Source organism: Penicillium canescens (genome assembly GCF_028828765.1).
Source record: "Penicillium canescens strain IBT 15451 chromosome Unknown utg000002l_segment0_segment0, whole genome shotgun sequence".
Taxonomy (NCBI): domain Eukaryota; kingdom Fungi; phylum Ascomycota; class Eurotiomycetes; order Eurotiales; family Aspergillaceae; genus Penicillium; species Penicillium canescens.
The window spans coordinates 2,463,963-2,477,742 of NW_026703964.1; the positions used below are offsets into that span (position 1 = coordinate 2,463,963).

The window sequence follows — 13,780 nt, forward strand, 5'->3', positions numbered from 1 at the left end:
TTGCAGAAACCCCTTCAGTTCCGAGACTTGTCTAGGAATCGGGGTTGCTTTGATTTCGGAGGTTATCTCTGTCTCGGTAATCCCCTCCGTTCTTGGAACTGCCTCTGTCTTAGGGGGCTCCTCCGCCTTGGGGCTCTGTATTGGTGACCTCCAGTTACTTAGGGAGCTCTTTTACCTTGGAGGCTGCCATTATCTTAGGAGATATCTCAGGATTACCTTCAAACCCCACCGACTTGACTCTTTCATTCTTCTGCAAAGTGACACAGAAAATAAGGGGTCTATCCACAGGCGCTCTGCAAATGTATCGCCAGAGACCCCACATATCTTCATGGTGATGTCCATCCCCATGACAGCGGCGACACCCAGTACAATGTGCAAGAACATGAGCAGCACGAAGCGGAAAAAACTTTGGGCCATCAAATTGCTGGACTAGAACTCTGTAAATGGGCGGAGCGGGAATCTTCAAAAAGAATTTGTTTAAAGAGAATTCGCTAGGACCTTCTTCAAAGTATTTCACGTCAGCTTGGACTTTTTCCCATGTCGGTCGCCATCTCTCAAACTTTGCAGTCCATTCTTGATCAACACCATCATCTGCGAGAGCAGCGCATGCTGCCCAGACTAGGTAGGAGGTATTGACCCATGTATTGACGACATGCGATGCACTGGGCTCGGCTTGAGATTCTCTGCGGACTATGAACCGGAATGAAGCCTGTACTTCTCTTTCTGCTGCATGTACGACTCCTTTTGTTGAAGGGTAGTATGGATCGGCAGTCTTCCACGGGTCAGCGCTAGGTGGACTAGTTGAACGCTCCATTGTCAACTAGCGAATCAGGGAGCTCTGAACCCTGGATTCGAAGAAATTGTTTTTTTGCAGATTGGGCGATACGATTGACTTGGAAGGCTTGGGTGATTTCCGATGAACAGCATGTTCCGGGTGGCCCTTTTATATGAAAGTTGACCTTGCCCCCAGCTCTTGAAACAATGGTAACCCAAGCTCGAAGGGGTTCTTTTATCCTTTGTGTTTAGTCAAGATCTTCCCAGGTCTGTGAGACAATCGCTATTGTGTATGGCTTCATCTGTCTCTTTGTATGCCATTATGGGCTGTATGTGTAATTAACATCAGGATCAAAGAAAAGTCTTGCTCTCCATTCTCTCAAAGGCTCGGCCCTGTTTGAACAAGGTAAGCTCGTATAGGTTGGTTAACAGATTAATGAAACAAAGATAGTCCTTCGAGCTCATCACGGAGTTGATAGATAATGTTACAGGCCAAGTATTCCAACCTAAGCATTAGACCAGGACCTCCAAGCTACACTATTTACAACAGCGGTATACATAAAAGAATTTCTCGAGGTCTCACCGTACATACAGATATAGCCTAGACCTTCGGACCGTTGTCGTTGAAATATGCAACACTCTCAGATGATGATAACTCTGCAACAGCTGCTCTTTCACCATAAAGCTCGTCCCTTTCGATACCATCAAGGGTATGATTCTTGCTCTCCGGTATCATAAGTGTCACAAGGGCAGTGAGAAGCATGACACCAGAGAAAAGACCAAGAACACCCTCCAGGCTGATCGCATCTTCAACAGTTCCAAAGGCAAACGCAGTAAGAATTGCACCACATTTTCCGGCAGCGGCTGATATGCCATGTGCTGTGCCTCGAACACGAGTCGGGAACACCTCGGCGGGGATTAGAAAAGTCGTGCAGTTAGGACCAACGGTCAACAAGAATTGTGAGAGCGCAAATATGACCATCAAGCCGGCTGTGGGGGTATGTGCGCTTTGTGTGCTAATCCCCGCCCAGATGGCATAGAGAATGCACACAATGATACATGTGTAGAACTGTTGACGCACCCTGCCGATGCGATCTGGGAGGAAGATACCGACATAGAAGCCAGGAAGGAAACCTGCAGCCTGAATGATAATGTTTCCCACGGCGGTGTTGTAAAGGGTCTGCCAGGGTGTTGCGCCCTTGGCATAGCCGATCTTTGTCAGAATGATGCTCTGGTTGAGGTTGATACCGTAGTATGCGATGTCACTGTGTGTAATGTAAGTCAATGTAAAGGTATAAGACTAATATATAACTTACAATAAGAACCAGGAAGCAGCCGTGGCAAATAGCACTTCTGCATGGCGGACTTCGTTGAAGTATTCGCGAAAGTCCTTCCACTGTTCTGCAAACCCACGTCTTTGTCCGGCAGCATCGTCGCAGACATCTGTATCATGTTAATAGATGTAAATCAAAGATATTTCAGGCTCTCTCACATTGCTTATAGGGGACAGTCTCTGAAATTGTCAAGCGAGCATAGAGAGTGAACAGTGCAGGAATAATTCCAATCCCCAATAGTAGTCGCCACACCCATTCGAGACGGCTCAAGTCATTAGCTATAGACCCTTCAAATGCCTTGAGAAGTACAAGGAACACAATGCTCGCTGCAATGTTGCCTAGGCCAATGTTCGAGAACACCGTCAACACCTGCACGGCACGGGAGCCAAATGGTGACTTTTCTGCGGACAGAGATGAAGATAACGGATAGTCTTTCACGAATTAGTCCTTTCCTTTACTGGTAATACCTTGAGATATAATTACCAGCACCGATTCCAACACCGGTCAGAACACGAAACACAGCTACCCAAGCAGTGACAGACTGGGCCGACATGCCTTTCCAAGGCAGCAGAATCACCATCAAAGTTCCCAGCATAGTAAGGAGCAACTCTTTGCCGTATACAGTGTGACGGCCTAGTACATCACTCAAGACTCCGAACAAAAGCTGGCCAGCAACCATGCCTAGGCTTAGGCCACCTTTGATGATGTCGCTGTCAACTGCTGGAACTTTGCCATCTTGGAAATATAGATATCCGAGGATTGGTACCACTATTTCAAATTAGAATTCGTCTTCGAAATATGAGTTGAATCGCTCACCGAGTCCAATTGTGAGATTAAGATAGCCATCTGCGAAGAATCCAACACCCGCAGTGACGACGAACCTCAATTTGGCACCTAGAGAAGCCATTGAAGCAAATAAAATATACAATAAGAATTGCAGGGGGAATAAAGTGTCCAACGATGCATGTATAACTCTACTTCACGGCAAACACAATGGAACAATGAAGCATATAGATATATACTTCGCCATCATCAAATGCTTAGAAGCATAGTTTCTCCTAGCAGTGGCATATCGGCGAGAAGTGCCAAACTTTCATCTCTCAATGAATACGTGTAACATTTAGGGGCAAACCTCAAGATGCAATGAACGACGTGAAAACCGCCACGGGGTATAGAAAACGTGCCAAGGAAAGGCCAGTCATTGGCGCACGTGCCGCCCGGACCTTCCCGAGAGTCTCTACGGAGTCTCCACCCGGGGGATATATCTTCGGTGCGAAGTCCGTCTCTTCAAGTCATGTTCATTGTGTTTGTGCTGATTGATGTGTCTATGATCTGAACTCCTCATTGGTCTCATTGGTCTGGTAGAGGACAGGTGCAAACATTGCAAATTCGATATCAATTTCAACGATCAGTGATAGCGTTCTGCCGCATCATAGCGTCAACTATCATGGATATTGAATTACCCTCCCCGCCGGCTGTGAGTGCCTTGCGAGAATCATTCGGTGATCGTAAGCCACCAGATATTACCCGCAAGATCACTGCCTGTGTTGCGTGCCGGAAGCAAAAGGTGAGTCTTATCTTCAAAAGTACCAACACAGTGACTGATGAGTTTGACAGGTCAAATGTCATATGCGAGAGGGCCAGATGCCTTGCTCACGCTGCAAGAAGAGAGGTCTCTCATGCAGTGTCAACAGAAGCCTGCAGACATTACTAGAAGAGGATGTTACGTAAGTACCTTGAATCCGTTAGTAGTACATGTTACTGACGGACTAAAGATGGAAGGGCGCAATCGTACAGAAGATGCGACGGCTCGAGGAAACAGTTGCAAGCATCGCAACCAGAGTTGGTATTCCCGAGTTGCAAGCTTTGCAAGCTGGCCCTGAACCCGAGGACCGATCTATAAGCCCAGCCGGGGAGGTTGTCAATCAGGATCCTTCTTTAAGTCAGCGACGGGATTCAGCAGAAAGTCGTGAGCCGCAACAGACATGGGAAGTGATCATGGACCCCCGTGGTGGCCCTGCTTCTATTCCGGCATCTTGCGTCTCAGAAAGCGGGAATGCAGGTTTGCCAAATACCATGGCAACTTCCCGTCGTCCAGACCTTATATCTATGGGATTAATCCCACTACGCCAGGCATTGGCACTGTTTGAGACATATCATCTCAGATTGGATCATTTTCTCTATCGCATTCTGGGAGATCATATCAGTTTGGACTCAGTCCGCATTGCATCGCCGTTGTTAACGGCGGCAGTTTGCTCGGTGGGAGCGTTACATTCTCAATCTCTCGGTCATCTCTTCGAAGCGTGCTATAATGAGTATAAGTCACTTGTCGCGGCACAGATGTTCTCAAGAAATGTGAATGAGGACGACATCCGTGGTCTGTGTGTTGGTGCATTTTGGCTACATGAGCTTTCCTGGGCATTGATTGGAAATGGTATGTGACCGAAATACGTTGTTCTGTTTAATGCTAACAAAGCCAGCTGTACGAACTGCATCAGACATTAATCTCCATAGTGGAATCTACAAAGCTGTGAAGGGTGATCGCGAAGGTTATCTCCAAGCTCGACTTTACTATCTTGTCTACGTCTGCGACCATCATTTTTCTATCGCCTACGGCCGACCTCCCATGTCCAGAGAAGGCTTCATTATTGATTCTGCTAGTCGGCTATTAGATACTGAGCATGCCACCGAGGATGATGCTAGACTGATTAGTCAGGTCAAAGAATGGTCCATCCTAGGCCAAGTCTTTGACACCTTTGGCGTCGATGTCGATACCCCCATTTTACCGCAGACGTTGCCCCAGTTACGTCGATACTCAATTTCTCTGGATACCTGGTTTGCAGACTGGAGCGAAAGCTTCAAGGCCAACCGAAATGTTGGAAATTACCCTCAAAAGGGAGTTGGGTTTCACTTCCATTTTGCAAAGCTTTATCTTTGCTCGCACGCTTTTCGGGGTGCACCAATATCGGATGATACACCGCAGTGCATGTCACCGGAACTGGAAGAGATTGCCAACGCTGGCGTTTTATCGGCAATGTCCATCCTGCGTGTCATTGTCTCCGACGACGAATTCCGTTCTTTCTTAAACGGACTCCCGCTGTACTTTGATACTATGCTCGCATTCGCCGTTGTCTTCCTTCTCAAAGTCGCAACCAAATACGCGACGGTCATCCGTATTGACACAGACAAGATCCTATCACTAGTGACCCAGACGGTGTCTGCTCTACGGGAGACTACACAATATATGCATAAGCAGCACATCCTCGTGGTTATTAGTGAGGGTCTAGAAAGATTGTTGCACAGATTACCTACTAACTCTACCCAAGAAATGGTACAACATGCTCCTCCAGTTCCGGAGCAGCAACTAGGGTTCGATCTTGGATGGATGGAAAATATGGCCAGCTTTGATTTTCAGACTCAGTTCCCTGATGTTGATGACTGGTGGCTGCATTATAGCACATCTATCGGCCCCGCAACACGTCCAATGATGCCGTGATAGGCGAATATCATCTCGATCAGTTGAGCACAAGATCAAAGATGTCGTAGTTCCTCCAGCCCTTGGTCACTCCAGTGTTGGTATTGCTTAGCGGCTTCGACATAATGACTGGTATGTCTTGCTCACTCAATCCTCCATGCGATCGCAAAGGATGATATTTCAAGTTCGAAAGGTCATGGTTGGCTTTAGTACTCCCAATAACGGCATTTACTTTGGAAATCACGACGATGTCTCCTTCACGGTCCAGAGGCATCTCATATTTCTGTGCGGCGTCCCTGCCACTCAGAGAAATCTCGACTTCTGGGAGTGATTGACAAAAGAGTGCCATCTCATCAAGCAGTGTGATATCTTTGAGATAGACACGCACGAATGAGCCAAGTGCGCCATGGTGTCGGACAAACGGATCCGTAATGGGACAGATCACTCTGGAAGCATCCGGTCCAAATTTGGAATTGAGCACTTCCTCCAAGAAGAGAACATTGGGTTCCCCTGCTTGATTGGACTTTTGGCTCATGCCATGGTCCCCAGTGACACCGACGATAGGAGCTAAAGCAGCGAGCTTTTGCAACCGCTCGTCAATGGCACCCATGAACTCATCAGCCTCTTTGCTTCCTGGTGCATGTTTGTGCTGAACATAGTCCGATAATGTCAAATACAAAAGGTCGGGTCTCTTCTCCTGGAGCAGTTTGACTCCTGAATCAAGCACGAACAAAGACAAGTCGCCAGAGTATTGGCTAGGTGCGGTCTGACCAAGCCACTTCTCCACGTCGGTAATACCGTTCTCCTCCAGGGTGCATTCTGCAGCTTTCTCAGACGAGAAACAGATGGACCCCTTCAATCCGTGAGCAAGGATCTTGCGCAGCTTATCTTTTGCTGTGATTGCAGCAATTCGCACACCGCGCTGGAACATCTGTTCTAGCAATGTCGAGCCTCGAAGCAAAGAGTCATCGGTGATCATATTTGTTTCACCTGTCTCTCGATCCAAGAAGAAATTTCCCGCGATTCCATGGACAGACGGTGGCGCTCCTGTAATAATCGAGACGTTGTTTGGGTTGGTGAAAGATGGCATACAGCTCTTGGCCGTGGCATGGAACCCGTTGTCAAGGAAGGTCTTGAATGTCGGCAAAAGACCTCGTTCGATGCCAGACTGCAGGTACTCCGGATCAAAGCCATCAATACAAATCACCACTGTTGGTTTTGTTGGGAGACTGTATTCCCTAGAGTGGAGCTTGAACTTTGATCGAGACTCTACAATATTGTTCAGTATTCTTTCTGGTTCTCTGATGAAGGTATACTCACCAAGAAGACACTGAAAAGCCATCTCTTCATAAGCTTCCAGTGGAGGCACCACATATTTAGGTACTTTAGCAAGATCATCCCATCGCCTAACAGCGAGCTTGGCCTCGAGCAAAGTATCCTCTTGCGCCTTTCGAACCTCTTCGGGTGTGAATGCGCCTCCCTATACCTGTTAACATTAGACAACAACGCAGAAGGAAAACACATTACCTGAAACTTCAATGTCCTCTTACTAGTCTCACTCAACCCATCGTAATATCTCTGGTCCGTAGTGACCAAGTACCGCTTCGCCATGACATGCGCCCCGACAAGCTGGCACACCTTCTCGCTGAATCCAATTTGCCGTAGATAGGCTTCTCCGAGAATCTCATGGCTCTGTCGACCAATATACTGGCCGTCCGGCGTAACCATCTTGCCCATCTTTTCGGCGGCAGGGATGAACCGCCCGACATCGTGCAAGAGCGCGGCGAGGACGACTTCCATGTCATGTCCGTGTTCCGCCGACTGGGCGGCAAGGTGTGCGCATTGTAGCGAGTGCTCCAGTTGAGTCACTTTTTCACCTAGATAATCGCCTTGTCCTTGTGCGTGCAGGAATTTGAAAAGTGTTTTGATTGTCGCTTGAGTATGTTCCTCTACCGAGGGGAGAGGTTGCTCGCTCTGTGGAACTGGCATCTTCAAATTCATCTTGATGGATATCTTCGCTGTACTGTTCCTTTCGAGATGTTGATCCAAACGACTGTGCTACCAGTATAATATCTGCTCGTTGCCTTGTTTATATATTGCGATGTTGACAGGATCATCCATGAAAAATTCCCATATCAACCACAACTAGAGAGACATGGAAAGCAACTTCAAGGCAAGAAGTCCGTTTTTGATGGATTCTGTCTACCTTACTCGTCTTCCCATTAGCCCACGTGCAATAAGTCTTCAGAAATCCTTCAACTCGCGTTTATTACGCTGCCGGCACGAAGACCGTTGGTCTGTGCTGTATACTTCGGGACGAACGCCTGCGAGAAATGTCGACCTTCGGGCGTGACGCCGATCATGAATATCCACCCAAAGTCTGATTGGGGCTAAAGCTTGTCGTGCCCGTTTTAACGGAATGAGGGTCTAATTTCCGGCTGTCGTTAGGAGAAAGGCGCTATATATAGCTAGTCTCCGACCTATTAGAGTCCCTCTATCACCGGTTTGCAACTTTCACTTCGAGGCTCTTAGATCGCAAACTCATTTTCTTTTGATTGAACTCCTGCTGTGGACAAGCAAATATGACGCCTCTCACTCCAGAACAAGTAGCTTCCTACCACGAAAATGGCTACCTCCTCCTCCGCGCAAGCGAACACCAACTCGTCGATCCTACAGCTCTACTCCAGTGGACAAAAGAAGTTCAAGCCTGGCCCCGCGTGAAGGGCAAGTGGATGCCCTACGATGAGATCAACATCAACGGCGAGCGCCAGCTGATGCGCACGGAAAAGTTCATCGACTACCACCCCGAGTTCAAATCGCTAGTCTGTGGCAAGAAACTAGCCGAGATTTTGAAGGCCGTCTCGGGCGATGTAAGCATATCAATGCTACCCTACATGCAAATGAGACGAGACTTCTAACCCTTGTTTCCAATCCAGGACATGGTTCTATTCAAGGACAAAATCAACTACAAGCAGCCCCAAGGCAACGGCTTCCAGGCTCACCTAGATGCACCAGCCTACGACCACATTGGCCGCATCGAGCATGTCACAGCTAACATAGCTATTGATGCCGCAACACCGGAGAATGGTTGCTTGGAGGTCGTCCGCGGGTCCCACAAGATGGAGATCGAGTTCGCTGACGGTGGTCGGATCACGCCTGCATGGGAGGATGCGCACGAATGGACTTCCGTCCCTCTGGATATGGGCGACATGTTGATCTTTGGGTCTCATTTGGCTCATCGCTCAGCTGAGAACAAGACTGACAAGAGTCGATCGAGTCTTTATGCTACCTTCCACTCCAGGAGTGACGGTGAAGACCTGAGGGAGAGGTACTATAAGCATCGGATGGAAATGTTTCCCCCTGAGCATGGTAAGCTTTTTGCAATCACGATAGAGCCGCTTGAGGGGGAGATTGCTAACATAGACTTTAGAACGTGTGGAGGGTAAAGACTACTCACAAGGTTACAAGACTTACGGCTTCGCAGCACCATTTACCAAGATGCAGGATAATGCAGTTACAACTCCCATTGTTGCTAGTTAGTTTTGCAGTCGTTGTTGGTCTAATTATGAATATTTGAGGTTTTTTTGATTTATATCTCGTCCCCGGGGTAATACAAGCAAGCCCAAGCTTCTCACGAAAGCAAATTATAGCCAAAAAAATCCTAAATCTTTTTCGTTCAGTGTGCCCATCATGAAATTTAGTCAAAGTTCCCTCAGCATGACTGATACCCGACTCTTCATCTTGTCTTGTGATATACCAAGTAGGGCACGTCGACTAGTTTTGCACTGTTCAATGATCTGCTTGGATTGCTCTGCAGCTTGCTTCTGTGGACCCAGCAAGAAATTACATTTCGTAGTTCTTCAATTTACATGCATAGGTTTTACTTTCGGGTATTCATGAAAAAGGAGAGCTTCAGATAGGCCGTCATACTTATACGATAAAATCCATTCCAATCCATAAATCTCGTGCTGAAGTACTGTTTTCCCAGCTATTCGGGTTCACTGTACTAGTGGTTCTGTCGCGCTTTTAGGGTTTGAACTTGAAAAGGTCATATGCAAAGAAACTAAGTCTAACCGGGAGGAAAACCGTGAAAATAATGTATTTCACCCGAAAATATACAATGAATACCAAACATGAGAGCCAGCTCGTGAGACAAAGCTCAATAGTCCTGGTATGCAGGCATAACAACATCACCCACCATGATCGTCCTGCGGTCTGGGGTCTCAGAGTCAAAGCCCTCCCCCTCTTCGGGGGAGAGAGTAGAATACCTACCAAAGGAGACCTTTCCATTAAAATTCCGTATTTTTGAAAGCGTGGAGAAAGGCTCATCCTGTCTGACGCCAGTAAATTGGTCGATACAGACCATCTGGCAGCGCTGGCATGGATCCAGAGCATCAAAACGAAGTTGATTAGGTCCGATGCGAAGAGATGACCAGCGATCCTCTGCGTAAGGCTGCTCAATATCACCACGGTGAGCTAATCGCTCAGCGACTACAATATTACCGCGGAAGACATCGGCAGCAACAGTCTTGCTACCGCCGTGCTTTGCGTTCGCTTTGATTGTTTCGTTGAGACGATTGACAGATGAGCGCGAGACTACCAAGATTGGGGATTCATTTGACAATGTGATTGAAGTTAGACCTTGTTCGCGGGGTGGTGGCGGAAGATCAAGTGGGAAGGAACCGGGCATGATGAGTTTGCGGAAACGGTTTTGCCACGTGCTGGGGACCCGTGTCGGTCTTGAATACCGGTTCGCAGTCTGCGAGGGGAACCTCGCAAGGGTACAAGGCACGCCTAGGAAATCTGAAAAGAAGGCCGAGACAACGGGGGACGTGTATGCATGAAGGAAAACGGTGTCGCCGCAAACTTTCGCGGACTTTTTGGCCGAACTTGCGCAAAATGAGGTCGATATAACACTAGTGTCTTCCCAGCCGAGCGAGATCTCGAGGCTGACTTGATCAGATGCGGCTATTGCTCCGCAAGTGATACGGAGAACGCCTTTGTTGATGTCGATTGACGGTCGTATAAGGCACATCCTGGGGTATCTTGGGGCTGTTAGCGCTTGCAGACACTTAATTATTCCTGACAAAACATACCTCTTTTGATTCAATGCTGCTCCCGTTCCTTGGTGAACCAGGCACCACTCTCTATCCCAGGCCAATCCTTCTCTTCTTACCTCCCAGCGCTTTCCCTCGGGTATCTTAAAAGCACCGCAACTCTTTATTGGGAACACTGCAAGGCTCTCAACATAGAAATGAGGGGCCACAACTTCGTTTTCGTCCATAGTAGTGTCCATAACAACGATAGGAGGATTCTTTTCCACATAAAATTCCTCGACAAAGTTGATCAACGAATCGATGTCTTTCATGTTTGTCATAGCACCGAGACTTACGCGCAGAATGCCCGTTGGTCGACCTCCTATAACATCATGGCTGTCCCCGCAACGCAATCCAGTGGAGTAGTGCCCACGAAGCTCAGGGCCAGTCCATCCCAGGGTAGAGGCAGTTCCGCCGGGGTTACAAACTGACCCAGAGCGTAATTGAAGATTTTGAACAGTGGCCAATTTCTCGACTTCTGTCTTTGGCACAAAATCACCCTGACTATTGCGCAGGTTAAACGCGATGATCGGGCCTTGGGTGTCTGTATTTCCAAAGGTCGAGCTCGCCTGATAGATTTGACAGACAGGCGTATCATTGAAATGTGTCAATGAAGAAAGTCGATCAAAGACTCGCTTTGCAAGGAATCGGGTATGTGCTGAAATGTTGGCCATTGAACCGTATAGGCGTGTGTGTGTATCCAAGGCAGCGTCGAGGGCAATAATGCTGTGGAAGGGAAGAGTGCCATCTTCTAGTCTTTCATGGATTGAAGTCTCCTTCTTCGCATGCCATTGGGCCCCGGTTGCGAGGACCATGTCAACTGTACCTCCACCGAAATATCTTCGTCGCTCAAACGCCCTTGCGGCGCTTTTGCGAACGATCAAAGCACCTAAGTCCGGGAATCCAAAGATTTTGTAGAAGCTAAGCGCAGTGAAGTCAGGCGCAGATGAAGCTGGGCCCAGTTCAAGTGGAGCAGTCGATACGAGCGATGCAGCATCAAGCAGAGTGAATACATTGCCTCCGCTTTCGTTAGCTGCGGATCTTATCTGCTCACACCAACGTATGGGCAAACGGCGGCCGTTCATATTGGACTGTGCAGGGTATGCGATAAGTCTAGGAATTTTTGACTGGCTGACAGCCAGATCCGAAATACCAGTCTCCATCTCATCGTCAGTTTGGAAGCATTTGTAGCCCATTCCGGCGAGTTCTCGCACTCCAACCAGACTAGTATGGGCATCGATATGATAGCCATACCAAAAGCCTCGATGGTCAGAGTCTCGTAATGAGTCTGCAACTAGCTTTATACCAGCGGTAGCATTTGCTACAAAGACAAGATCGAACTCGTCCGGATCTGCGTTGAAGAATCGCAATACTCGGAGTCGAATATCATCTGTTCTCTGCGTGGATATCTGGGATGATATAGAAATCGAGTGAGGATTTCCAAAGAGATTTGATGAAAGATCACGGGAGTAGGCTTCGATCATAGATTTGGCATAGGGTGTTGTCCCCGCATGATCAAGATAGGTTGTTTCTGTACGATGAGGAAAAGATTGTGAGCATGGGTTATATGATATAAGAAGAGGGATGCTCGTACCGTTTAGTAAAGGATACTCTTGCTCTCGAATGATGTCCACATCGACCGAGTAGCCCTGGCTATACTCGGCAGAGATAGGCCATTCAGTATCTGACTCTGCCATGGTGGGTAGAGTCAATAGTCAAAGAGTTCAAATTCAAGCTGTAGCAGTATGCCACTACAGGCGTTCCACAACTTTTAATTATGGACGTGAAGCAGGAATGAGCCGCAATTTGACAAACAGCGGTTTGAGGATGACCACTCCTTTCAGACAATAATACCTAACAGCGACATCAGCCCAACGTTCGGTGCGAATATGCTCTAGAAATAGAGTCCAGAAATAGATTGCATCTCCGTACAACCATGCAATATAAAAAGGTCAGGAAGAGGGGGTCCTTACCACAGATAGCACAGATAACTATGGCATCGGTAAGCTCCGAAACAAGGAAATCAGCCAGTAGGTGTCTCGTTTCTTGTTTCCTCAAAAGGAACACACTGTCGGTATCTGGGGAAAGAACAAGTTTGCATCGACTTCTCCATTGCCTTTATAGGTATCTTTTCGAGGTAAGTTGGGAGGAATGAAATAGATGACGGAGGTCGCCCCAGTTGAGCAAACCCCTCCGCACGTGCATTGCATACAAACTCGCCTGCGGTGGCAATAGCGTCAAACATAGCGCCACCACCTCCTGTTGCTTGTTCCTAACTGGCTCCACGCACATATCAGCCTATCCACACGACCTGCAGGGCCCGTCACTACATGCCCACTATAGTATGTCCATGCATCAATAACACACATTTTCCATGTCTTTTGAGAGGAGAGATTAGGAACGGGGCCACATGTTCGCATGACTTCGCATGACCCATGATCGATATATGAGCAAATATGTTCCCCCCCCGATCTTTGTGTGGACCCCTAGTCGAACAATCATGTATTTCCAGCCTGGCCAAATGATGCATGCTCCTCTTAACATTTATCATCACACCCTCCCAATATGCCTGCAAAAGCAACCCTGCATGGACTTTCAGAATTCAGCTGAGGTCCAAGCACCTGCCACCTACTTAGGTAGCATCACGAAGTTGGCTTCCCCATCCAATTGGTTGCTACTGATATACTCAAAAAATGAGCCTCGGATTGGTAATCCAGTGGCTTGCAAACATCAGCGGCTGACTTGAATACCGACCATCATCCATAGCAGCTTGGCTTTTCCACAGATGCCAAGTTAAAAAAGCGTAATCTGGTGATCATACAAGATACCAGGAACAATAGGGTTGTTGGATAATCACAAATATCTTGCATGTTTTTTTTAACTATGTTGAGCTATTGGTTGTTAATAAGGCTGGAAATCATCAAGTGTAACCATCAGCTCGGCTCAGCCCCGGGGCTTTTACCAGACGCAGCTTCACTGTGCCATTGTTGGTGCGTTATTGACTGGCGGTTAATCATTTGTTGGTTTGTTGGTAGACGCTGTTGCTTTCTGATTGTGTGCATGGTGGGCTGTTGGACGGACCCTTGTCTGTTTAACTCTTA

At 47.7% G+C, this 13,780-nt stretch overlaps 6 protein-coding genes across 6 annotated transcripts; 2 read left to right on the plus strand and 4 right to left on the minus strand.

Moving 5' to 3' along the window:
• Positions 1-154: 154 nt before the first annotated feature.
• On the minus strand, positions 155-814 carry N7446_002134 (uncharacterized protein; the record flags this gene model as incomplete). Its single annotated transcript, XM_058510883.1, has 1 exon — positions 155-814. The coding sequence occupies one exon, from the start codon at positions 812-814 to the stop codon at positions 155-157; it is 660 nt and encodes a 219-aa protein (XP_058376419.1).
• A 561-nt stretch (positions 815-1,375) lies between these two features.
• Positions 1,376-3,015, minus strand: N7446_002135 (uncharacterized protein; the record flags this gene model as incomplete). The annotated part of the gene is made up of 5 exons (XM_058510884.1): positions 1,376-2,039; positions 2,091-2,217; positions 2,267-2,539; positions 2,592-2,876; positions 2,925-3,015. The coding sequence occupies 5 exons, from the start codon at positions 3,013-3,015 to the stop codon at positions 1,376-1,378; spliced, it is 1,440 nt and encodes a 479-aa protein (XP_058376420.1).
• Positions 3,016-3,555: 540 nt separating this feature from the next.
• Positions 3,556-5,604, plus strand: N7446_002136 (uncharacterized protein; the record flags this gene model as incomplete). The annotated part of the gene is made up of 4 exons (XM_058510885.1): positions 3,556-3,675; positions 3,726-3,835; positions 3,884-4,542; positions 4,589-5,604. The coding sequence occupies 4 exons, from the start codon at positions 3,556-3,558 to the stop codon at positions 5,602-5,604; spliced, it is 1,905 nt and encodes a 634-aa protein (XP_058376421.1).
• A 19-nt stretch (positions 5,605-5,623) lies between these two features.
• On the minus strand, positions 5,624-7,584 carry N7446_002137 (uncharacterized protein; the record flags this gene model as incomplete). The annotated part of the gene is made up of 3 exons (XM_058510886.1): positions 5,624-6,852; positions 6,904-7,063; positions 7,111-7,584. The coding sequence occupies 3 exons, from the start codon at positions 7,582-7,584 to the stop codon at positions 5,624-5,626; spliced, it is 1,863 nt and encodes a 620-aa protein (XP_058376422.1).
• A 581-nt stretch (positions 7,585-8,165) lies between these two features.
• N7446_002138 (phytanoyl-CoA dioxygenase family protein) lies at positions 8,166-9,123 on the plus strand (the record flags this gene model as incomplete). The annotated part of the gene is made up of 3 exons (XM_058510887.1): positions 8,166-8,453; positions 8,520-8,952; positions 9,014-9,123. 3 exons carry the CDS (start codon positions 8,166-8,168, stop codon positions 9,121-9,123), a joined length of 831 nt encoding a protein of 276 aa, XP_058376423.1.
• Positions 9,124-9,742: 619 nt separating this feature from the next.
• hxB (putative molybdenum cofactor sulfurase protein (HxB)) lies at positions 9,743-12,376 on the minus strand (the record flags this gene model as incomplete). The annotated part of the gene is made up of 3 exons (XM_058510888.1): positions 9,743-10,628; positions 10,680-12,210; positions 12,274-12,376. The coding sequence occupies 3 exons, from the start codon at positions 12,374-12,376 to the stop codon at positions 9,743-9,745; spliced, it is 2,520 nt and encodes an 839-aa protein (XP_058376424.1).
• Between the last annotated feature and the right edge of the window lie 1,404 nt (positions 12,377-13,780).